At 41.7% G+C, this 26,682-nt stretch overlaps 1 protein-coding gene across 1 annotated transcript in view; it reads right to left on the bottom strand.

The window, feature by feature from the left end:
- C1H20orf27 (chromosome 1 C20orf27 homolog) overlaps positions 1 to 26,682 on the bottom strand; it is a 111,066-nt gene that overhangs the window by 60,052 nt on the left and 24,332 nt on the right. The window contains exon 3 of the mRNA XM_033953243.1: positions 7,003 to 7,103. Within this exon, the coding sequence (XP_033809134.1) occupies positions 7,003 to 7,103 (101 nt within the window). The remainder of the gene's footprint in view (positions 1 to 7,002; positions 7,104 to 26,682) is intronic.

The following is a 26,682-nucleotide window of genomic DNA, read 5'->3' as shown; positions in this document are numbered from 1 at the left end:
AATGTGTGGTGACATTCTGGCAGGAGAGTTACAGAACGCAATAGATAAGTACTTGCCACTAGTGTCCATCCGCTTACAGTTCTCACGTTTGCATTTCTTGTAAGGTACGAGGCCAAACACATGTCTCAAATTCTGAGGCATATTTGGAACCACAAATGCCAGCAGGGAACATTTTTGAGAGATCAACAGTGGAAGTACCCAAGTTTTCAGGCAGCTGTGCATAGAAGCATTGGTAGAGGAATGCCAAGTCAATCAGCCCATTGTGAAGAATCAGGGTGACGGGATAATTGCATGCCAGACGCCAGCGCGCCGACAATCCAGCGCAGACAATTCGGCGGAAAACAGAAGCGCGCGGGGGAAAAAATAATTTTTAAAAGCTCTGACTGGGGGTTTGGGGTGGCAACCCCCCAACTTTATTGGTTAGTGTTCACGCTGCCGTTGCGAGGGGGGGTGTGGTGGGTGAAACCCCCCCCCCCACATTAGAGATAAAACGGATGTTTTCCCCAAAAAAAATCAGAAAAATTTCCGTTTGCTATAATGGAGGTTTCCAACCCCCCAAACCCCCCCTCCAACAGCAGCGCGAACACTAACCAATAAAGTGGGGGGTTGCCACCCCCATCGAAGCTCTTTAAAAATAACTTTTTCCCCTGCGCGCTTCCGTCTTGTGTCGAACTGTCGGCACTGGATTGTCAGCGCACTGACGTCTTGCACTCCACTGTCTATGAACCAGAATTAGAGGCTTCTGAGCACGCAGAATTTATCATTGTCCTTGTGGTAGGGAAAGCCCTGCGAGTAGTTAAAGCCATGCTGTACAATAAATTGCAATTACTGTGGCTGAATGACATATTCATCCATGCACAGCAGCGTTAGGTTGTAGATCTGTGAGAGATATGTGTGTTAAGCTGGTTCAGTAAACTCTTCTGGACTCCCAGGCCACTCAGTTCCATGTCCAGAGCGACGAAGCTGGAGCACTTGATTGCCAGCAACAAGAAGGGTCAGAGCGCCTGGAAATTGTCATTCTGCATGTCCATCACCAGCACCCGCAGGCAGCTCATCCCCACCCTCATTGAACATTAGAGTCCCGCCCCTATTCCTACTATCTTGTTTTCCACTGTTCAACTGAAACCCTAATATGATTTCCACAAAAACACTTTCAATGAAAGATAAAAACTAAAACTAAAAAGCAAAAAAAAAAAAAACTCATTTAAAAAATTTATATTACCTTCCTTAGAAGAACCAAAAAAAGATAGAGAGATACACTGTATACATAAATCGATCGATCCTTATTGCATCTCTAAGACATTTGATTTAGGTATTTTATTGTTTAATGTTATTTTCATGATTGCTGGATAGAGTCCATATTTAACTCCCAACTGCCGCAACTAAGGTCTAAGAAGAACTGCTTCCTCCGGCTGGCAGTCACCTTGGCGAAATCAGGTAAAATATGGATTTTATTTTCCTGCCACTTCAGCAATTTAGTTTGTTTGACCATAGATAATAAGTCCAGAGACTGCCTATGATATCGTTTTTAAATTAATCATGTCTTGTGGATTAAGAGAAGGATCCAATAGTAGAATGATGTTATATGCCCTATTGTGGCCCTCAAAATCTGAATTGCTCTTTTTTAATATTTCTTTTTAATTCACTATTTTAAATGTTTTTATCCCGTTGGCTTTTCATAAAAGCACAACTTTTAGTATACACTTTATAGTGCTTATATATTTCATTATTCTGGCACAAGAGTCATTTTTTAGGGCTTCAAGTGTTTAACTTATCAATAATAGTGTTACTTTTTTTTAACTTGATCAATTCTTGCACATTGAAATAATCAATCATCTTCATGATGATCTCATAATTGACTTATGGATGATTTCATGATTCATTGGTTAATGGATTACTTAGTCTGTTATGAATTTTCTTTTAAAGAAACATTACTTAGATTCTAAATGTATTATAAATGTGTTGATATATAGCCCATGTTCAATTTTACATTCAATTAATTTATTACAGCATTAATTTATTCTCAAAATCTTTTATTACTGATCAAATTATTTATCATGAATTAGTTAAATTAATTAAATAAATGTTGGTTATATAATTTACTTATTAGGGTTTTTAGTGCCAATTAATTAAATCAAGTTCAAGTTTATTAGGATTTTATATACCGCCTATCAAGGTTATCTAAGCGGTTTTTACAATCAGGTACTCAAGCACTTATCTAATTTTTTAATAATTATTTCATGATTTCATAATGACTATCATTGACTCTTGTATCAATGCACCATTAACTGACTGTTCAATCAATTAGGGTCTGTTATTCAATTTTGGGCTTCTTTTATCAAGCAACGCAGTTTAACGCACGTAATAGCGCGCGCTAAACCGCGGGACACACTAGCTGCTACCGCCTCCTCTTGAGCAGGTGGTAGTTTTTGGCCAGCGCGGGGGTTAACGCGTGATGAAAAGTCGCGCGCATTAACCCTGCTAGCGTGGCTTGATAAAAGGAGCCCTTTATTTCAAGAAATATTCTTTTGTACACAATGTCATGTGTTTTAAACATCTTTTGATCATAACTGAATGGATATTTAGTTTATGTTCAATCCCACATCCAATTAACGAATTACAGTATTAATTTATTCCCCATGATTTTAAAATATTTTTATTCATCAGGCAAATTCTTAATCATTGGCATGTCCATTATTGAATTAACATTTTGTTGTAATTGATTGGCTAGTTTTTTGTCACAGTCAGTCTTTATTACCATTATCAGTTCATATTTATCAAGTATTTCCAACGCACCACATTGAATATTTGCTTCACTATATCATTTTTGTTTATAACATGTATTAATTCATATGTATATTTTGTTCTGCAATTCTTTTAGATTGATAGTGTCTCCTGCAGAAGGTGACGTGGTCGCCAAAACTGGGTTCCTAGTTGGGACTTATTTTCAATAAGAGACTTAGATTCAATAGTTGGATGTGACATCTTCAGTGCCTCTTTTTGTTGTTCTCTGCGCTGTGACTTAGGTCATGTAAAACCAGGTCTAAGCGCCCAGGTCTCCAAAGTGAGCAAATAACCACAGTAGGCACAAAAGTACAGACCCCCACACACTCCCCCAGTGATCACTGACCCCCCCTCCCCTACCTCCATAAGAAATGGAATTTTAAAACATACATATCTGCCTCCAGAACACCAGCATTTGGCAATAGAAAGCCTAGTAGAGCATCACAGAGGTGTCTTAAGTAGTCTGGGGGGAGGGCTAGTGACCCATAAGAGAGGAGGACCCAGGCCCATAAGCTACTCTCTAACCACTGCATTCATGGTGAAACATGTGCACCCCCCAAAACCAGCTGTACTGCCATATAGTTGCCACCTGCAGCCATAAAGGCTATTGGGGTTGCAGACAGGTGGGTATGGTAGGTTTTGGGAGTATTTGGGGGGGGGGGGCTCACCATGACCTATAAGGGAGTTATGGTGAGATGTTTGTGGCACCCTTTTTGTTAAGTTTGGAGCAGTGCCCTGTGGTGCCCCATTACTGTGTTGCCATGTCTGGGTGTCCAGTCCATCAATTTGCTGGCCCCTCCCATGTCCAAAAGGTCTTGTTCTAGGCATTTTTGACTTGGATGAATTTTTGGACGAAAATGGGGTATAAGATAGATGACTTAGCGGTCTGGCCGACCAAACGGCTGGACATATACTTAGACGATTTTCAAAAAAAGAAAAATATTTTGGACATATTTTTCAGGAATGGACTTTTGACACTGCCGACTTTGGGAGACTAGCAACTTAGGCCCAAAATGGACTTAGACGTTTCTTTTGATTATGCCCCCATACGGGTAAAGCAAATTCACCAAGTCTTCCATATCTTGTTAAGACATTTCCAAAAATCAGTACTGCAAAACTGAAGGAAGGGATATTTATAGGCCCACAGATCAAAACCGTTATGCAGAATGAAGATTTTAAGCAATCACTCTAAACAGAGCTTGAAGCTTGGGAGGCATTCAAGTGGTTAGTGGAAAACTTTCTGGACACCCATAAGTCTCCTTCATACAAGGAAGAAGTTCAGAATCTCCTCGACTCGTATCAGAAACTTGGCTGTCGCATGTCATTAAAAATACACTTTTTGCACTCACATCTTGACTTTTTTCCAGAAAATCTTGGTATGGTGAGTGACGAGCAAGGAAAACATTTTCACCAGGATATTCAGTTAATGGAGCATCGCTACCAAGGTTTCTGGAATAAGAGTATGATGGCCGATGACTGCTGGCTGCAGTGCCTTGACATTCCAGACAACTCACAAAAGAAATCATACTCTACGCATTTTTGAAGAAATATTGGATAAGTGACACAGTCCAGTATAATTATGCTATGCTGTGTGCTTATTTGACTTTGGACCGAAGATACTGCAACATTTCATTAAATTCATGCTGCAATTCTTAACTTTAGTCATAACTTAGTCATAACTTTAAAAGTTTACGTGACTGAAAAAACAAAACAAAAACAAAAAAAACCAATAACAGATCTGAAATCAGCATGAAAAACTGATTTAGAAAAATGTAAAAAAAAAAAAGGTTTTTTTTTTTTTTGTTGTTGCCTTGTTTAGAATAAAATGTTTTTCATCTACCTTTTGTTCTCTAGATGTTTTATTTTTCTATCATGTTGGTTCCAGTTTCTTTTTTCTATTTTCCTGTCATCTGCTAATTCTCCTTCAAGTGGCTGCTATCCACTTGTCTTTTCTACTCTCTATTCCCTCACTACACCTGCCTCAAACACACTGATCATTCCTTTTTAGCTCTTTTCTGCCTCTTTCTTACCCTTATCCTCTTTTTCACTTTTCAGCTACCTATCAAAATTTCCATCTTCTCTTCCATTCCCTCCTCAGCCCTCCATTCCCTCTCATCTTCAATGTTCCTCCATTGCCATATTTCTACCCTTATCTATCCTCATTTGTTTCCTTGCCACCCTCTCCTTCCCCTCAGGGTTCTACCATTCTCAGTGCCTGCCTTACTCTACCCTTATAATCCTGCATCTGCTCTCTTCCTTCCTTCCCCATCCTCGTAGCCCGACATCCCCCTATCTTTTCCTTGCTGCACTCCCCCATCATGATCCAGCATTTTTCCCCACTCTTTACAGATCTCTCTCCATCATTCCATTCTGCTCCTGGAGCCAAAATCTTCCTCCCTCCCTCTCATCCATCCCCAACACCTCTCTCTCCCTTTTTTGTGCCCTGTGTCAAATCTCTCTACCCCCTCCATGCACCATCACTCCCTTCTCCCACTCCATTATGTGCAATTTCATCCTCTCCCCTCACCATGCATGCATGTCCCCCGTGCCACGAAATTTCCATCCTCTCGCCCTGTGCCACCAACATCTTTCTTCTCGCCCTTTCCTTCTCCCTGTGCCACCTTCCTCTCCTCCCCTGTACTCTAAGACTTGCTTCTTTGGGTCACAGTATTGGCAGCAATTCGCATGCTACCTGCCGCTAATCCCAAAAAGTCTACCCTCTGCTCGGAGAGGCTTCCAGTTTATCAGCAGGCAGCATGTGAGAATTGTTGCCAATACCACGACCCAAAGATGCTGAAACGGTCGAGATTCTGCATAGGAATAAGGAATTCCTTGCAACTCTGTGGAAATTCTGCATTGTGCAATAGAGTAATACAGTGGAACCTTGGTTTAGAAGCATAATTTGTTCCAGAAGCATGCTCGTAAACCAAAGTGCTTGTATATCAAAGTGAGTTTCCCCATAGGAAGTATGGGAAACTCACTTGATTAGTTCCCCTCACCTCCGAGGCTACCGACGCTGCTCCACCTCACCCCCACCACATCCCCAAAAGATACCCCCCGAGCCACTGGGGCACTTCCACCCCCCACCCCGAGAACAGGAATCTCCCCCTGCCCGTGAACGCCCACCCCCATGAACCAGCATCACCCCCCCTCCCCCGCAAAACCGGCATCACCCGCCCACCCAAACACAAGCCCTTACCCCAATCTGGCACTGGCATGCAGCACCAACCCATAGGACATGCCAGTGCCTGAAGATCTTGCCTTGGGGAGAGCGGGAGCCAGAAGGCCTTGAACATGCACAGATCTCAAGGCCCAGCCAAGAGGCAGGATCTTTAGGCACAGGCACCGCTGCGTGCCGGTGCCAGGTCAGGGTAAGGGCTTGTGTTTGGGCGGGTGATGCTGGTTCTCAGGGGGGAGGCGGGGGGGCTCACAAATCAAGTCAACACTCGGTTTGCGAGGCACGATTTGCTCGAGTGTTTGCTTGTCTTGCAGAACACTCGCAAACCGAGGTTTGACTATGTGCAAAAGGCTTTATAGATTTTTCAAATGTAACTAATAAAACATTCTGTTGCCAGCATTATTGAAAGATGTCACCCATTAACAGGACTGCATGTCCATGAAGGACAGCCAGAACAGGAAAATAAAGAAACCGTGTGAACATAACTTTTTATTAAGGGATTTTATTATAATATACATGCATTTTAGATATTTCTCCTCAACTCTGGTCACAAAAAATGACCACCACCTGTAGTTGCATAATTAGCTTAGTAGAAAAGTATAAGAAAACTTTAGGTCCCATTTTGTAAGTTTAGTGTGCGCTAATTTAGTTAGTGCATGTTAAATGCTGAAAAGTCCATTTTAAACTTATGGGCTTCTTAGCATTTATCACATGCTAACAGAATTAACACAAGCTTTAATATAAGGACCCTTTAATCTTATTGATTTAATACTGAATAATTTCTTGCAAACAGCACACTATATTAACAGCTTTAAACACACAAGAACAATCCTGAACTGCAGAAGACAACTCTGGAAAATTTACAATAAAGACATGATCTGAAAGCAGTCTTTTGTAAAAAAAATTTTAAAGAAATGTAGTCTTACAGGCATTCAAATAGTCACCCAGTTATATAGTAAGCCACCTTCAAAATTCAAGTTCTAAAGTTGCTGAATGTACTTAAGAAGATCTGAATTTTTGAAGAAGTTGAAAATTCCTACCTTCACTAAAAAATTTCCATCTTCTTCTTCTAAAACTTTAACAACAGAGACTTCATTTAGCTTTTCCTCAAAATGCACCCCACCTGATTTAGCTTTTGCAGCTGAAAAAAAAAAAATGTAAAAACAAATTTTAAAACAAACATTTTATTTATTGGGATTTATTAACCGCCTTTATGAAGAGATTCACCCAAGGCAGTATACAGCAGGTACAGTTTAACATAAAACTTACAATTTTGTTAACAGCATGACAAATAATAAAATGCAATCCACGAGGAAAACTTGAAACCAGCAAATTGAAGCCTAATAGGACTACCATGAAAAAGTACAAAAATATATACACATTTAGGAGAGGAAGTGACGTCACTCCAAGGAATGGCAGCATAATACTTAAACTCCGTTCGGGTTTGAGCTTTGAAGAAAAAAAAAAAAAAAACTTCCTACGAGCAGATTTTAGATTCAATTAGATGGCCCGCAACAGGAAAATGTATGGCGAGCTTTGGATTCTTGCCCAGAAATAGCTAAGAAGAAAAAATTGAAAATATTTAAATTGAATCAGGTTGGGCAGACTGGATGGACCATTCGGGTCTTTATCTGCCGTCATCTACTATGTTACTATGAGTCAGAAGAGACTTGAAAAATACACATATACTGGAGGTATGCGAGCTAAACCTCAGGTAGAAGTGAACGGATCGCTGTAGGAAAAAAACAAAATGGCGCAGAAAAATTTGGCTGAACTGCCTTTTTCCCTTTTGTCTCCGTTTGTAAATTTATTTATTTTTTTAGTCTTTTAAAGTTAGTATTTTCCCTAGAGCTATTGTGCGTTTTTAACTGTATTTTAGTTAGATGGTTTTAACATTTTTGTACACCGCCTAAAAGCTTTGATTAAGCGGTATAAGAATTTTTTAATAAACTTGAAACTTGATTAGAAACATAGAAACATAGAAGATGACGGCAGAAAAGGGCTACAGCCCATCAAGTCTGCCCACTCTGCTTACCCACCCCCTGTCTATGCCCTAATGACCCAATTTCCTTATCTTGACCCTCGTAGGGATCCCACATGGGTATCCCATTTATTCTTAAAGTCTGGCACGCTGTCTGCCTCGATCACCTGCACTGGAAGCTTGTTCCAATGATCAACCACTCTCTCTGTGAAGAAATACTTTCTGGTGTCGCCATGAAATTTTCCGCCCCTGAGTTTTAGCGGGTGCCCTCTTGTGGCCGAGGGTCCCTTGAGAAAGAAAATATCATCTTCCACTTCGACACGTCCCCGTGAGGTACTTAAATGTTTCGATCATGTCTCCCCTCTTCTACGTTCCTCAAGAGTGTAGAGCTGCAATTTGTTCAGTCTCTCTTCGTACGAGAGACCCATGAGCCCCGAGATCATCCTGGTGGCCGTCCGTTGAACCTATTCAATTCTGCGCACATCTTTACTGTAATGTGGCCTCCAGAATTGCACACAGTACTCCAGATGAGGTCTCACCATGGCCCTGTACAACGGCATTATGACTTCAGGCTTTCGGCTGACGAAACTTCTATTGATACAACCCAATATCTGCCTTGCCTTAGATGAAGCCTTCTCCACTTGATTGGCAGTTTTCATGTCTGCACTGATGATTACTCCTAAATCTCATTCTGCTGAAGTCCTAGTTAAAGTTTCTCCGTTCAAGAAGTACGTCCTGCATGGGTTTCCGCTTCCGAGGTGCATGACCTTACATTTCTTAGCATTGAAGCCTAGCTGCCAGGTTGAGGACCAACTTTCCAATGTAAGCAGGTCCTGCGCCATATAATTCTGTAAACTGCATTCACTTACTATATTACATAGTTTGGCGTCATCGGCGAATAGTGTTATTTTACCTTGAAGCCCTTGAGTCAGATCCCCTATGAATATGTTGAAAAGGAGTGGACCCAGGACCGAGCCCTGCGGCACTCCACTGGTCACCTCCGATGTTTTAGAGAGGGTACCATTAACCACCACCCTCTGAAGTCTGCCACTCAGCCAATCATTGACCCATGCAGTTAGTGTCTCTCCTAACCCCATCGATTCCATCTTGCTTAGCAGCCTGCGGTGTGGGACACTGTCAAAAGCTTTCCTGAAGTCCAGGTACACGACGTCCAAAGACTCTCCCAAGTCCAACTTTCTTGTTACCCAGTCAAAGAAGCTGATGAGATTGGATTGGCAGGACCTACCCTTGGTGAATCCATGCTGACTGGGATCCCGAAGATTCCCTCTTCATTCAAGATCGTGTCCAATTTGCTTTTAATTAGTGTTTTCCATGAGTTTGCACACTATTGATGTGAGACTCACCGGTCTATAATTCGCAGCCTCTGCCCTGCAACCCTTTTTATGCAGAGGAACGACATTAGCTAATTTCCAGTCCAGGGGAACTTTCCCCTTACTTAGGGAGAGATTGAATAGCTCAGCCAACGTTTTCGCCAGGACATCGCTCAATTCTCTGAGCATTCTTGGGTGCAAATTGTCTGGTCCCATGGCTTTGTTCACCTTGAGTCTTGCCAGTTCACTGTAAACTTCACCTGGTGTGAACTCAAAATTCTGAAACGGGTCTTCTGTGCTTTGTGTTGCCTTCAACTGGGGACCGTGTCCCGGTGCCTCACAGGTGAAGACTGAGCAGAAGTATTCATTCAGTAGTTCGGCTTTATCGGAATCTGCTTCCACGTAACTTCCGTCCGGTCTTCTAAGGCGTACTATCCCGCCTGTGTTCCTTTTTCTGTCACTAATATACCTGAAGAAGGATTTGTCCCCCTTTTTAATGTTTTTTGCCAGAATTTCTTCCACTCGAAGTTTTGCCTCCCTAACTGCCATTTTGACCGCTGTAGACCTGGTCCTATATTCTACTTTTGCCTTTCTTTTCTCCGTGCGCTTGTAGGAGAGAAACGCTTTTTTCTTCTCCTTAATGAGGTGCGAGATCTCCGCGGTGAACCATTGGGGTTTATTGTTTCTTTGTTGTTTATTTACTGATTTTATGAAGTGGCTAGTTGCTTCATGTATGGTTGATTTCAGTGTTAACCACTTAGCTTCTACATCATCGGTCTCCGCTTGGTCCTGCAGCGTCTGATGGACGAAATCTCCCATGCGTGCGAAGTCTGTGCCCCGGAAATTGAGTACCTTTGTTTTCGTGTTTGATCTAGGAAAGTCTTTCCTAAGGTTGAACCATACTATATTGTGGTCGCTGGAGGCTAGCGTATCTCCTACTGAGACCTCTGAAACGCTTTCCCCGTTGGTGAGTACCAGGTCGAGGATCGCCTGGGCCCTAGTGGGCTCCATTACCATTTGTTTGAGACGTGCTCCCTTTATGGAGGTTAAGAGCCTCCTGCTACCGCTGGTTGTCGCTGAAAATGAGTTCCAGTCTGAATCAGGCATATTGAAGTCCCCTAGCAGTACAGCTTCTCCTCGTAGATTAGAGTTCTCCTGTATCTGTTGGTGACTCTCTGACTCAGAAAACAATGGAGTCTTGGTTCCAGGAGTTGAAACATGAGATGGTAGGTGTGCAGGACGATGTGAAGGCTTTGTTAGCTGAACTGCTAACGGAGGTTGGAGAATTGGGCAGCCAGGTAATAATGTTTCAGAGGAACGTATGGCTCAGGTCACCACAGAACTACAGGAAACAAAGGTTGTTTTGCAACAGACTACTTCTAGCATAGCCGATCTACAAGTACAGAATGAAGATCTTGAAAACAGATCTCAGAGTAGCAATCTACGTTTCAAAGGGATTCCTGAAACGGATCAGTACAAAGGCTGTAAGCAGGCTATACAGGATTATTGCAGCCAACTGTTAGGCTTGGAGGAGTCTGTGGGGTCAGAAACTATTGTACTTTTTGCGGGCATATAGAACCCTGGGACCTAGGGATATCATAGCTTGCTTTGGGGACTCTCGTTAAAGAACGGATTTTACAGGCAGCGCGGCGCAACTTTGACTTCCAGTGGAATGGTATAACGGTGGAAGTATATCAAGATTTGGCATTGGCTACTCTACAAAATAGAAGGAGGGCTTTCTGGGATATGACTCAGGTTTTGCAATCGGAAGGACATCGCTAGCGGTGGCTTTTTCCTTTTGGCATTTGGATGACTGTGAATGACAGATCATGTAAAGTAGATGCAGTAGCTGATGCTTGGATGACTTTAAAGGATTTGGGCTGTGGAAATTTACCTGCAGACTGTACAACCAGCTTCAGCCACGACGGCAGAGTCGGTTGGTCCCTGGCAAACCTTCTCGTTTGGCCCCCCAAAAAAATAAAATCAGCTAATCTGATGGCCTAAGGATGTAGACAAGTGGACTGAAAAGCATTATTCTGTTTATTGGGTTTGCTAGATGCATGTTACTACTTTTTTTACTGGCTTCAAAAAAAAGGTGTGTTGTATGTGAGAGGATTGTTGTGTGTGCGGTGGAGGGCTGGGATTTAGTAGGGAGGATAATGGTACGATACTGGGGTTGTTATGATTGATGGGTTTCTGTGGGGCATGATATATGGCTGGTTAGATATGAGAGTTCATATTTAGATGGGAGGAAATTGATTATAGAGTGCTTATTTATTAGGGACACAGGAAGGATGGTGTTGTGTAATGCGTATGTGGGGGAAGGGGAGAAATAGCAGTTACTTACCGTAACAGGTGTTATCCAGGGACAGCAGGCAGATATTCTCACATATGGTTGAACCTGGGCTCCCTCCAATTATTCCGCAAGCAACTGAAAGCCTGCCTTTTCACTAAAATGTAATTCTAACCCTCCTTACTCTTCTCTTCTATATATAAGTTCATGTAAATCTTTTTTTTTCCTTCTCTTCCTATATTTTAAGTTCTTGTAAACCGTGCCAAGCTCCACATCCGTGGAGAGGATGCGGTATATAAAGTTAAGGTTTAATTTAGTTTAGTTTAGTCATCCACAGAGCCCCAATGCGACAGCCTACACAAGCAATCTTACTTGAAGAACTTTAGAAAGTTTGCAACTGACCGCACTGCGAGTGCCTTCCCGCCCGACGTAGGGCGTGCATATCCTCAAAGTCAAGAAACCACAGGATGAGCAGATAGTTTTTCCCTCTAGTGGTTGATGAAAAGCAGCAATTGCACTGAGATGGACTAACAGAGGTGGATTTGGTGAGATAAATGAAACAAGTAATCCAAAACTGAAGACAAGGATGTAGACCGAGGCTCTTTGTGATGAAGATCGTACCAAGTGGAAAACCTAGTCCACTTCTTGTTATAACGTTGCCTGGTGGCAGGTTTTCTGGAAGCATCTAAAATGTCTGACAGATAGAGAAAACCGAAGGTGTGAAGTTATGTCGCAAGGAACCAGATGGAGTGGAGAGACTGCAGGTTGGGATGAAGAAGAGAACTGTGACTATGTAAGCAAAGACAGAAAAACTGATAGAAATAGTGGCTCCCTGCTGCTGAGTTGAAGTAGAAGGGAGAATCAAGGTTGTCTGGGCCACCGAGAAGCTATCAGAATCATGGTGGCATGTTCTTGTTTGAGTTTGACAAGTGTCTTGAGAATAAAGAGGCCACGGAGGGAACACAGAGGAATCTGTTCGTTCATTCCAGGAGAAAAGTTTCAAGTTTATTTTTAACTTATTGAATCGCTTAATTTAATTTACTAAGCGATTTACAAATAAAAAAAGAAAGAGGTGTACATATTAGGTTAATTATAATAGATTAAATAAGTTTGACATACTAACATACAAATTAACAGATACATAAGGGAAGAAAGGGCAGAACTACAATTGTATATATAAAAGAAAACATAAATGGTAAAAACAGCAGGTAGGGTGATTAAGATTAAAAAAAAAAAAAATTATAATAAGTTAAAAGCGTCTTTAAAAAGGAAGCTCTTCAAAATGCCTTTAAAAAGTTTTAGGTCATTTTCCTCTCTTATATACTGAGGTAAAGTGTTCCATAATTGTGGGGCCATTACAGAAAAAATACCAAGGCGACGAGTTCCAATAATTTTTAGCGATGGAACTGTTAAAAGTTTTTGATTAGTGGACCTTAGAGAACGTGATGTACTATGTGGAATAAGTAACTTATAAATGAATTGAGGTTCATTTGAGAACAATGTTTTAAAAACTAAAAGTAAAATTTTAAAAGTAATGCGATGAGCGACAGGAAGCCAATGTGATTCAATCAGGAGTGGTACGACATGGTCAAATTTTTTACGGTTGTGTATTAATTTGATGGCGGTATTTTGAACTATCTGTAGTCTCCTCTTTTCTTTTTGGATAACATTTATCGGTAAAGAGTTACAATGATCAAGTTTCAAAATAATTAACGAGTGGATCAATATATTGAGCGATTTTGGTTCTAAAAATTTAGCAAATGAGCAGATCATACGCAGCCTATAAAAACAAGATCTGACAGTGTTAGTTATGTGTTCGTGGAAAGATAACCTATCATCTATAATAATACCTAGTATTTTTAGGGATTGTCTAAAATAAATGGAGCACTTAGACTTATGTCTTTTTTCCAAGAGAAAAATAGTGTTTTAGATTTTTGTATGTTTAAAGCTAACATATTAGAGCTAAGCCATTGTTTAATATCTACTAGCTTTCTATTTATTTCAGTTATTTCATCTTTGTTGTCTGGGTTAAGAGGATGAAGCAATTGAACATCATCAGCATAAGTGAAGGTAGTGAAGCCTATAGATTGATCCTGGATGAGGAGAATCTGCGGGATCCCCCGTCAGCATGGATTTACCAAGGGGAAATCCTGCCAATCCAACTTGATCAGCTTCTTTGACTGGGTGACGGGGAAGCTCGATGTTGGAGAGTCCTTGGACATTGTATACTTGGACTTCAGCAAAGCATTTGATAGTGTCCCTCACCGTAGGTTATTGTGCAAAATGAGTTCTATAGGATTAGGTGACACTTTGACTAAATGGGTTGGGGACTGGCTTGGTGGTAGGCTTCAGAGGGTGGTGGTGAACGGCACCCCCTCTGTAACGACGGCAGTGATCAGCGGAGTGCCGCAGGGCTCGGTCTTCGCGGTAAAATAACGTTATTCGCCGATGACGCCAAACTGTGTAACATAACAAGCAAGACAATATGAAACACAACCTACTCCTATTGGAGCAATGGTCTAGGACCTGGCAACTGAGCTTCAATGCCAAGAAATGCAAAGTCATGCACCTTGGCAGCCAAAATCCATGCGAGACTTACACCCTAAATGGCGAGATCCTAGCAAGGACTGTTGCAGAACGGGACTTGGGGGTAATCATCAGTGAAGACATGAAGACTGCCAATCAAGTGGAGCGGGCTTCATCTAAGGCTAGGCAGATCATAGGATGTATACGTAGGAGTTTTGTCAGCCGCAAGCCTGAAGTCATTATGCCATTGTATAGATCCATGGTGAGGCCTCATCTGGAATACTGCGTACAATTCTGGAGACCTCATTACCGCAAGGATGTACTGAGGCTTGAGTCAGTCCAACGAATGGCCACCCGGATGGTCTCGGGACTCAAGGATCTCCCGTACGAGGAACGGTTGGATAAATTACGGCTATATTCACTCGAGGAACGCAGAGAGAGGGGAGACATGATAGAGACGTTCAAATACCTCACGGGCCGTATCGAGGTAGAAGAAGATATCTTCTTTTTCAAAGGTCCGACGGCAAAAAGAGGACATCCATGGAAAATCAGGGGCGGGAAATTGCATGGTGACACCAGGAAATACTTTTTCACCGAAAGAGTGGTTGATCGCTGGAATAGACTTCCACTTCAGGTGATCGAAGCAAGCAGCGTGCCTGATTTTAAGAAGAAATGGGATCGTCACATGGGATCTCTGCACAGAGATAAATAGGGGAGGGTCATTGGGGTGGGCAGACTAGATGGGCCGCGGCCCTTATCTGTCTTCTTTTTCTATGTTTCTATAGGCATAGTAATGGAGAAAGAAAGATATTGAATAAAAGAGGGGATAATATGGATCCTTGGGGGATATCATAATTAGAAGTATAAGGTTTTGAAACTGTGTTTTTAAAGGTAACAGCAGATGAACGATCAGAGAGAAAAGAGTTAAACCAATCGAGAACTTGACCACCAATTCCTATTGATTTCAATCTGTCAAGAAGTAATACGTGGTCAATGGTGTCAAATGCTGCTGATAGGTCAAGAGAAAAAATAATAACAGAATTGTGGTGATCTAAGTGATAGAGTATGTTTCTGGTTAGTCCAATTAGTAAATACTCCTTAGAGTGATTTTTCCTAAAACCCGTTTGATTTGGGTGTAGGACATTAGTTGTTTCCACAAAATCTGATAATTGTTCAAATACCAGTCTCCAGCATCTGTCTCCAGGCGATGAGGAGAGTAGATTCTAGAGCAAAACTGGGGCAGTTTGTTGTTGTGGGGAGACAAAAAATATCTACTTGAGGAGTCCCCAACTGAGAAAAAATGTGATGGAGAGACAGAGAATTGAGTGTCCATTCACGAGATTTCAGGAGACGACTCAAATTTGTCCGCTAGTGAATTTTTTGCTCCTTGAATATAGACAGCTCTCAGAAAAATGTTGCGAGTGATTGCCCAATTCCAAATCTGAGCTTCCTTGCAAAGGGGGAGAGATTCCATTCCCCCATGCTTGTTCACAAAATACATGGCTACTTCGTTGTCTGTATGAATGAGAACCACCTGATCTTGAAGATGCTGAAAAGCCTTGAGAGCACCTGATCTTGAAGATGCTGAAAAGCCTTGAGAGCATTGAAGATCGCTCTGAGTTCTAACAGATTGATGTGATTTTGATGGTCTGTGGTGGACCAATGTCCTTGAGTACAGAGACCATCTAGATGAGCCCCCCCCCAAGCGTAGGCTGATGAATCTGTAGTGAGAACCTTCTGGGGAGGGGGCGTTTGGCACAGCAAACCTCTGAAAAGATTGGAACAGAGCATCCACCATTGAAGAGACTGCCATAGAGAAGATGTCACTGTAATGCGCTGGGAAAGCAGGTCGAAAGCTTGTGACCACTGAGAAGTCAGGGTCCACTGAGAAATCTTTAGGTGAAGTCTGGCAAAAGGAGTCACGTGAACTGTAGAGGCCATGCGACTCAGGAGAACCATCAAGTGTCTCGCTGTGAGTAAAGGAAGGGAGGACACCTGTTGGCAGAGTTGTACTAGAGCATCTTGATGCTGCCAGGGAAGGAATGCTCCGAGTTGCACTGTGTGTAGAAGAGCTCCAATAAACTGCAGAGTCTGAGAAGACTGCAGTTGAGATTTGAGAAAGTTGATCTCGAATCCCAAATTTTGCAGGAACCAAAATAGTCTGTTGTGTCACTACAGTAACCCACTGAGACGAGGGATCTTTGATGAGCCAATCGTCCAGATATGGAAAAACCTGAAGTCCCTGACTTTGTAAAGCTGCTGCTACAACTACTAGGCAGTTGGTGAAAACTCTGGGAGATGATGCCAGGCCAAAAGGTAGCACCCTGTATTGGTAATGTTGATTTCCCACCCAAAATCTGAGGAACTTGAGAGAGGCTGGATGAATGGGGATGTGAGTGTAAGTATCATTGAGGTCCAGAGAGCATAACCAATTGTTGTGATCCAAAAGGGGATACAAAGATACTAGAGAGAGCATTAGAAATTTTTCTTTGACGAGCAATTTGTTAAGAGCTCCAAGATCCAATATCGATCGGAGACTTCCTGTCTTCTTCAGGATAAGAAAGTAGCAGGAGTAAAACCCTTTGTTCTGCTATTCTAGAGGAACTCTCTCAATAGCATTGAGAACGAGCAGAGCTTGAACTTCCTGGAGAAGAAGAGAGGCCTACAAAAGGATTGGAAGGAAACTCCCTTGGTGGGTGATCCGGTGGAATTTGAAGGAAATGAAGAGAATAACTTTCTTTGATGATTGTGAACACTCAGAGGTCAGAAGTGATTACTTCCCAGCGATGATAATAATGGTGAATACAACCTCCGATGGGAAGAGAAGAAGGCAGAGATATACCGATTGAAGTTATGTTCTGGCTAAGACGGTCAAAAAGGCTGAGTAGTCTTGGACGCAGCCAGTGTTCGAGCTTTTTACAGACGTTGTTGGCGTTGCTTTTTCTGTGGTGGTCTAGAATATGGTGCAACTTCGGAGGATAGCGCCTCTGATAATAGGAAGATATCAAACAGAAAACCGAAAGTAATAAAACCTGCAGCTGAAAGGCACTAGAAAAAAAAAATTCATGCAGAATGAAAAGGGACTGCTCAGCTCCATGGAAAAACTAGAACTGAGGAGACGTATGTCCTATGTCAGGCAGGAAGGCACTCGCACATGCGCGGGCGCGGTCATTCGCAAACTTTCTAAAGTTCTTCAAGCAAAACTGCTTGTGCAGCTGTCCGCATCTGGGCTCCGTGGATGATGTTATCCATATGTGAGAATATGCTGCCTGCTTGTTGTGGGATAAATGATGTATCAGTTTTGGATATTACTCTTATTGGTGATTTCAAATTCATTTTTGCAGAGAGGAGTCATGGATGGCATGGGCCTACTATGGATGACTTCATTTTCACGATATGGCTGATCTAAATGGAGCTGGATCAGATAATCAGGGGGAGTCACAGGAGGCCATTTAAGAGGAAACAATGGACGGGGGGAGCTGGATCAGATAATCAGGGGGAGTCACAGGAGGCCATTTAAGAGGAAACAATGGACAGGGGGTCCTTGGAATGTGAACAGGTTAAATAGTCCAGTGAAGCGGAGTGTCATTTTTAGGGAGCCGAGAAGGGTGAGGTGGGATATTTGTCTGTTACAGTCACATTTGAGACCCCAAGATGTGGCTCTGTTACGATCGACCAACTTTGACCAGATATGGACGCATCAAGAGGTGGATTCCTAGAAAAAGAAGGGTGGCATAGATATCTTAGTGAGGCAAGGGCTAGGCTTTGTTCTTGAACAGATCGGGATGCTTTGGGGTGTTGTCTGGCAATATGGGGCACATTCCAGGGATGATTAATGACTATTGTGAACATTTATGGAACTAATATGGCTCAAGCAGATTTTTATTGCAGCATCCGTGCTTCTAGGGTTTGTAAAGGGGGATATCTATTTGGGAGACGACTTCAGTGTGACACCTGATGTTCAGCTAGATCATTCTAAAGGAAGGAGGGATATGCATAAAGTTCATATTAAAGCCTTATCATTGTTAATGAGCATGTTAGGCCTGGTGGACTATTGGCATCTTCTACACCTTTTTCTCTTATGCACAACAGTCATACAGGCTGGGTTTTGGGTACATAGGAACCAATGGGGGACGGTGCAAGCGGCATAAATTGAAGGGATTCAGATTTCTGATCATACTCTTTGTGGGCAACCTTTGAAGTAACATCTAAGGGGGTGGGAACTAGAAACTGGAAATGCACCAGCTGGGGTAGAAGAGGTGCACTCTACTATTGCTACCTTTTTGGAATTTAATGATAATGGTGTGGTTTCAGATGGAATTTCATGGGATTACATTAAAAGCAGTAGTGAGAGGGGTACTTATGAAATGGGGATCTAGATTTAAAAAGCGTCCGATTTCCCTGGAAATGGTACACAAAAGGACTCATGACCCTCAAGTTCTCTCACAATTGAAACAATTACTGGAGAACTTACATCAGCTACAAATGGAGGAAGTGGAGTATGAGGGAGAAATTTAAACTGAATGTCTATGAGCATAGTAATAAAATGAGCTCCCAGTTAGCATGATATATTAATATTAGACAAGCTAAAGTTACTATCACGAGAGTGAAGGATTTGCAGGGGGATTGCAGTTTACAGATAAAGCTATCTGCAAACCTTTTCTGATTATAGGCTGCTATATAGTGCAGGGAAGAGAAGATTCTGGAGCAATTCAGAGGTTCCTTGATGTATTGCCTATTTCCGAGCTGGCCCCGACTGATCAGGAGCTCCTTCGGGTTCCATAAACAGGAGACAAGTGAGTGACAATACTAGGCATACTTTACATTTACAATGGGAGGCTGGTCGAAGAAGAAAACGGTTTTATTGGTAGTAGATGCCAAAAAGGCTTTTGATATGGTATCATGGCAGTTTTTATTGGTTGTCATGGGACGAATGGGTATGGAGAGCCCAGTTTATAATTGAGTGAAAGCCTTTTTTTCTTCTCCCCGGGCATGGCTCCGGATTAATCAGGTATATACAGATTTTTTCCTAGTTGAACAAGGGACATGTCAGGTGTGCCCTCTGTCCCCATTGCTATTTGCCATGTATATAGAGCAGTTGGCTATTCAAATTCGGAATCATTTAACTTTGTGGGGGATCTCCATGGGAGGGATAGAACATTGTATTGCTTTATTTGCTGATGACATTTTATTGTATATTAAAGACCCAAGACATCTGTGCTTTTGTTGTTAAATATTTTTTGAGGCCTATGGCGGGGTATCAGGCTTTAAGATAAATCTGGACAAGTCGAAGCTTTTAAATCTTACCTTGGATGTTTGTCATCTTAAAGATCAATTTCCTTTTCGATAGGTATGAACTGGGATCTGATATTTAGGCAGATGTCCCGATATCTTTCCTGATTATATGAGGTTAATTATGTTCCTGCGATTCAGCAGATCAAAAATGACTTACAGAGATGGCATGGTCTTTGGCTATCTTGATGGATAGCGGTAATTAAAATGAATATCTTATCAAGACTGCCATTTCTTTTTCAGACTTTGCCCATCTCGGTACCAAATAGTATGTTTTAAAAGGCTACATGCAGAATTTAAGCATTCTATTTGGCAGGGAAGGCCATCCCGTAATTCTCAAAAATTAACATGGACAAATAGGGCCTCGCCCAGGGGGGGGGGGGGGGACACACTTCCTAACTTGAACTGGTATTTCCAGTCAGCGCATTTGTGGCTGTTATTAGATTGGGATATAGAGGAGCACAGATAGAGCAGCATCTAATGAGACAGCTTCAATATAGGCTGTGGTCCTCTGTCCTGTGAGACAATGGAGTACAGCAAGGCGTTCCCTAGCTGGTAACTGTTCAGTGTCTACGCTAAATTCTTTGAGAGGGGAGCCTCTATTTGTGGCGGAAATTTATATGCACTGAGGTAGGTAAGGCCACCACTTGTGCATTAATTCAGGAGAATGCCTATAAGGTCCTTACCAGATGGTATTATACCCCAGAGAAACTCCATAGTATGTACTCACGGGTATTGCCACAATGTTGGCATTGTAAAAAAGACAAATTGGGCTCTTTTCTTCACATTTGGTGGGAATATGACATATTGGCACCATTTTGGAGGGTGGTGGTGGGAACTTTATCTACCTTGTTGGGCAGATCTGTAGGACATACACCTCAGGGTTGCTTATTGGGTTTGTACAATATTTGCACCTTTAAATAGCAAACTAAATTAATGAGGCAGAGTTTGGTGACAGCTGAATGCTTGATAGCTGCCGCCTGGAACAGTGATAGAGCACCTATTCTGGTGGAATAGAGCTAGAAATTACAATTTTTGGAGATAATGGAGCTCTTAATTGCAAAACGGAAAGGTTACTATCTACAGGCTAAAAGATCTTGGAATATAAATGTCTGATAAGCTGGACACATTGGTGAAGGGCAATATCGTGTCTACTCTCTATGGGCTTTCGATTTTTAAATGTGGTTGTTTTATATGCTGGGCGGTGGCTCTTGTTCATATTGCATACACCCATGGCAGGGGACTGGGGTGGGGGTTGTGGAGATATAGTTGGGGGAATGGTGAAGAATGGGGGTGCCTGCTGACTTGGTGGGTTCACCCAACTTTTGGGTTTCAATAAAGTATGGATACTTTTGTTTTTGGCATATGAAACATTTTGCGGAGTGGATATGTTTAGCCTATGCGGCACTGTTCCGATCTATCTTTGAATTGTGAAGTATGGGAAACTTTTTCTTGATGTGTATTATGAGTTGTACATTGATGTATCCATTCTTTGAGAGATACATATTTTCAAAACAAAAATTTAAATATATACACATTTTATACCACTGAAATTCAAACAGACATCAGCATAATACCTATGAAAAACCTAATAAGCATTCATTAGAACATGTAAACATAGAAAGTATGTCAATGTTTTTCTACAATACAATACAGCTTACTATACAATCAGGGGCAGATAGGGTCAAGATGGGTGGTCCAGAGTCCGTTGGGATAAAAGATGGATGACTAAACTCAAGGAAAGTTGTGTGTACTGCTAAGAAATTGATCTAAGTTACAGTGCGTATAGCAAGCTAGTCCAAGTGCAGAATGAGTGTATAGTCAGTCACCCTATACATTAAAAGGCTTAAGGGAAGAGCCAAATTTCACCTGCTAATTGAAATACAACTAGTTTCAAGTTAGACGTAGCCCCTCTGGGAGTAAATTCCAGAGTGTATGGGGTTACTCCTGAGAAGGCTCATAGGCAAGTATCACAGATAACTTTTTTTCATGAGGGTACAAACACCAATACTCCTTGAGAACATCAGAGGTCTCACAGATATGTAAAGGGCTAACTTATTCTTTAAATATTCTGCCCCATTTTGTCTGAAAACCTTGAAAATCAAACACAGTTTTAAAATGAGCTCTGGTGCAAGTAGCCATTGTAATTTTTGCAGAAAGGGTGTGATGTGTTCACACCACTTGCAGCCTTCTATCAGTCATGTAGCATTCAATATTAGTTGGAATTGATGCAAACTTTTTGGTTTTACCAGGGCATCACAGTAGTCTAGTGATGTTATCATTTCTACAGGTCAGCAAAAAAATTCACGAACGAAAATTTTTGGCAAAGTTTGGCTCCATACTGATGCTGGTAGGTAAGTCAGCTGAGGGTACAACTTTACCAGCAGACATGTACCATGAGGTACTTCCAAGATTTGCAATATGAGCTTTTACAATCAAGTGAAGCTGATAATATGACAATCCCAAAAATATGGCTTCATGCATTTATGTAATTCAAATATCTCTAATGTGAAGTTTTGGGGTTTTTTTTAATATCATTTGAAAGAGCATGTTTTTTGCTGCAGAAGCTATCCTGTTTCATCTTGACCCAACCTTTCTTTGGGGAGAATTAAAGCTTCAAAGATAAGCATTAGCTGTATATGGGAACAAATGTTTAATATTGAAAAGAGGCATGTTTAACACAAACCATGTTGTATGCAAATGAACAAGGTACATGAAGTTTCACAGTTAAGTTCAGATTGTTACTGTTTTATGATCCCCTTCCCTGTATCCATGCATTTTCATATACCCACTGCCACTGGTCGTGAAGATCATAACAAGTGCATTATACACAGAGACTACATATTTATCAGTTATTGATACATTGTCTGAAAGACATTCCCAATAGTCAGATAATACCATATAAATTTCTAAGCTTTATTAAAGACAAAAAAGAAAAGTGCAAAAACCACACTTATTTAAAGTGCGCATACATATTGGCAAAGATCAGGAAATCATATAAATTCAACTTTTAACTCAGTTTCTTGGGCATAGTTTTGAAAGTCTGATCAATGTTTGCCAAAATAGCTTGTGGATAAGTGTACTGTCTGCCTGATGAAGTGGTCATAGGTGCATTAAAGCCTGCAATAATATGCTGTTCAGGGATCCAGCATATGTCTCTGCGGGGAGGCCAGTGAAATGACGCAGGACCTTGTGAATGCAAAAAAAATTAACCAGGATGTCGCATTCTTCCATTGAAATTTCACATACATGACCAATACACCAAGAATTGTCATATATGCAAGCTAAGTATTGTCTAGGTTGAAAGCTGGATGCTTGAAAGGTAGGGATATGTTCAGGATTAGACTCCAAGACATTGGCAATGAATGAGCTGGTGTCACTTGAAATTTTGCTATTGCAGTCTAGCAGTGTATGGGCTTAAATTAGTGATTTTCTCTTGTTCCAGCCACTATGTAGTCCATACCAAACCTTTGCTCCTGAACAGGTCTTATTGCTTCAATATCTTCCTTAGCAATGAAGAAAAATTTGATTCCTGAGAGATTTATCGCAGAATTCAAATAGATCCCTTGGTGTCAAAATTTGGTTATTGAGAGGGTGTTGTAAGCTAGCATGGGCAGCTAAACGATTGGCTGTTCCCCATCCCATCACATGGGAGATTTGCCATGGCTGGTGCCAAAGAAGTTCCACTCAGCAGTATTTGAAAGTCAGTATCTTGGCTGCAAAGGTTAATGAAATTCTTGAAGTTTTTATATTGTGCAGCAGAACCATCACTAAAGTAGTGAATATGGCTTAAGACAGGCAAGACTTCCTTCAGATGCAGAATAAGCTTTCTCAAAAATGCATGAACAGCAATAGTATCATAACACATGTAGTCACTGATCATGCATAGGCTTTGGATATCAGGATTGCAGAAGTAGACAACGAAGGGGTGTAATGTTGCTTGGCTATTTTCCCAGTGAAACCCCTGTACTGCATCCTGAACGATTAAGGAATAATTTTCAGCAAAGTCCCTCAAAACAATAGCATGCCCATCCTTTATATTTGCTTTCAGTTCCTTCAGATAAGCACTTTGCTACTTGGATATAAAATGATGGCTGGCCAAATTAGAAATTTTTCCAATTAATTTGGAAGTGAAGTCCTCTATGGATAACTGTCAAGTTTCTAGTGTATCCCGATCAGTGTGAATCCACCGCTTAAGTTCAATGATATCATCTGGATCATGTTCACCAAAGAACTCAGTAAAATATTCCTCCAGAGGGATCTGCCCAGGACATATTTCACACCGTTGCAACATGCAGTTTATTGAGTTCATATCAAACAGTTTTATTCAGAAACACCTTGTAGTCATCTGGAACTGCAATTCTGGTGGATTGTGCACACCCAGACATTTGAATGAGTACCTGATGAACTGGCTGACACACCAGTTTAGTCGAAGCTCACAGAACTTTGAGAACCCAATTTCAGGCCCATGCTGACTGCGATAGGTGGTGTACAGTTCCTTCAGATTGCATAATAGCAATCTTTTCTGCTTTTGCACTTTTTCACTACCGATACGAACAGAGACAATCTTTTTTGCCTGGGCATAATCTAGAGATTTCATTGTCTTCATAAAAATTCAGGACTTTCTGTGTAATCTGCTGAGCAAGCACTTTCCCTCTCTTTATTGCTGGAACAGCATGAATGCCACCCTGCTGTTTCAGCTTCCTGGTCTTTTTAACCATTCTTGTTGAAACGCCAAATTACAAAGCAGTCTTTTCAATAGTCTAGCTGTGTGGAGCAAGAGTGAGACTTTGTATTTTCTCCCTCTTATTAGATAGTTCCAACTTCTGCTTCATTTCAGTCAATAGAAGGTCATGGTCAGAACACCTTTTACATTGGCCACCTTCTGGTTCTGCTTTGATATCAGCTGGAGTTAAGTCACTAATAATTGCAATTTGGTCTGCAATTGCATTATGGGCTTCAGAGAGTTTGCATTTAGCATAACTTAAGGAATTTTGCTTGCTAATCCATTGAATCTTTAGAGGAGAGATTCCTAGTGGTGAAAAGCTGGCACTAAGGTTTTCAGATGCATTGGTAGGGTGGATCACCACTGTCAGAATCAGACTTAGGGCTACTTAGATCTTGCAGTTTGACACGCAAGTCTTGCCTGCATCATGGGCAAAGCTTTTGGCTTGGTTTAAACTCGTGCTTTGTGATAGCTTTTAAATGATCAGCTGCAGGAAGATCAATTGCGCTTAGACCTTTGATATTGCTGTGATTCTATTTTCTGAACGGATTACAGCAGTTATTCTGTAGAAATTCAAACTTTGTTAGAATCAAGGCTTCATGATGAGTACAGATATTAGATTCCACGGACAAAGTAGAAAGTCCAGAGCGTCTTTTAATTAATTCTTGGTCAGGCAAAGAGAAATCAGAAATAAGTTTCAAGCAGCTTTCTCCAGAATAGAAGGTAGATAGTTTCTGGCACTCAGAACTATCATAGATTCCAATACTGCAGGGCTCTAGAGTCACCTAAAAACACAGAATAAAAGGTGAAAAATTATCAATGTGAGAACACAATGAAAATAGAGCAAAGCAAGTTGTACATGTCAGCAAGTGCAGAGTAAGGTAAGTTTCCAAAATCCACACAGGCATAGCCTAGTTAACTAGGGAAAGAACCAGATGCTGCACAGAAAGCACAGTTACTTACCGTAACAGTTGGTATCCAGAGACAGCAGGCAGATATTCTCAACATGTGGGTGACATCATCCACAGAGCTCAGTAGCTGACAGCCTCGCAAGCAGACTTGCTTGAAGAACTTTCAAAAAGTTTGTGAGTGCAGCATCGCGCATGTGCGAGTGCCTTCCCGCCGAACGTAGGTCATGCGTCTCCTCTGAGGTACCTCAGTTCAGATAGCTAGATAAGAAGTCAACCAGGGGAGGTGGGTGGGTTGTGAGAATATCTGCCTGTTGTCTCTGGATAACAACTGTTACGGTAAGTAACTGTGCTTTATCTCAGGACAAGCAGGCAGCATAGTCTCAACATGTGGGTGCCTCCAAGCTAACCAGAATGGGATGGTGGGAGTTTTGGCAAATTAGGAGAATAAATGTTGTAAAACTGCATGGCCAAAATGGCCATCACGTCTGGAGAAAGTATCCAGACAATAATGAGAGGTGAATGTATAAATCGAGGACCAAGTGGCAGCCTTGCAGATTTCCTCAACAGGAGTTGATCTGAGGAAAGGTACAGATGCCGCCATAGCTTTAACTTTATAGCCTGTGACTCGACCCTGCAGAGGGAGACCAGCCTGAGCACAGCAGAAAGAGATACAAGCAGCCATACAGTTGGAGACGGTTCGTTTGGAAACAGGATGCCCAAACTTATTTGGATCGAAGGAGATAAAAAGTTGGAGGAGCAGTTCTGTGAGGTTGAGTGTGTTGCAAGTAGAAAGCCAAAGAGCGTTTACAGTCCAGAATATGAAGAGCTGTTTCTCCAGGATGAGAATGAGGCTTTGGAAAAAACAGTGGAAGAACAATGGATTGATTGAGATGAAATTCTGAAACCACTTTAGGCAAGAATTTAGGATAAGTACGGAGGACCACCTTGTCATGATGGAATACTGTGAAAGATGGATCTGCCACTAGAGCTTGCAGCTCACTGACTCATCTAGCAGAAGTGAGCGCAATGAGGAAAACCACTTTCCAAGTGAGATATTTAAGATGAGCCGAATCTATTGGTTCGAAAGGAGGCTTCATCAATTGAGCAAGAACAACATTGAGATCCTAAACCACTGGAGGCAGCTTGAGAGGTGGTTTGACATGGAAAAGCTCTTTCAAAAATCTGGAAACCACAGGATGAGCAGACAGGGGTTTCCCTTCGATAGGCTGATAAAAAACAGCAATTGCACTGAGGTGGACTCGAATGGATGTAGAATTGAGAAAAGATTGAGATAAGTGCAGCAGGTAATCCAAAATCGAAGACAAGGAGGTAGATTGCTGCTCCTTGTGATGAATAGCACACCAAGCAGAGAATCTAGCCCATTTCTGGGTGTAACACTGCCTAGTGGACGGCTTCCTGGAAGCATCTACAATATCCTGTACAGATTGAGAGAACTGTATAGTGGAAATTAGGTTGAGAGGTACCAAGCTGTTAGGTGTAAAGACTGCAGGTTGGGCTGAAGCAGAGACCCTTGACTGTGTAAGCAGAGAGGGAAATACTAGTAGAAGTAGAGGCTCCCTGCTGCTGAGTTGAAGTAGAAGGGAGTACCATGGTTGTCTGGGCCACCGAGGAGTTATCAGAATCATGGTGGCATGCACCT

Source organism: Geotrypetes seraphini, chromosome 1, assembly GCF_902459505.1.
Source record: "Geotrypetes seraphini chromosome 1, aGeoSer1.1, whole genome shotgun sequence".
Taxonomy (NCBI): domain Eukaryota; kingdom Metazoa; phylum Chordata; class Amphibia; order Gymnophiona; family Dermophiidae; genus Geotrypetes; species Geotrypetes seraphini.
This window is presented reverse-complemented; position numbering and strand designations above follow the sequence as displayed.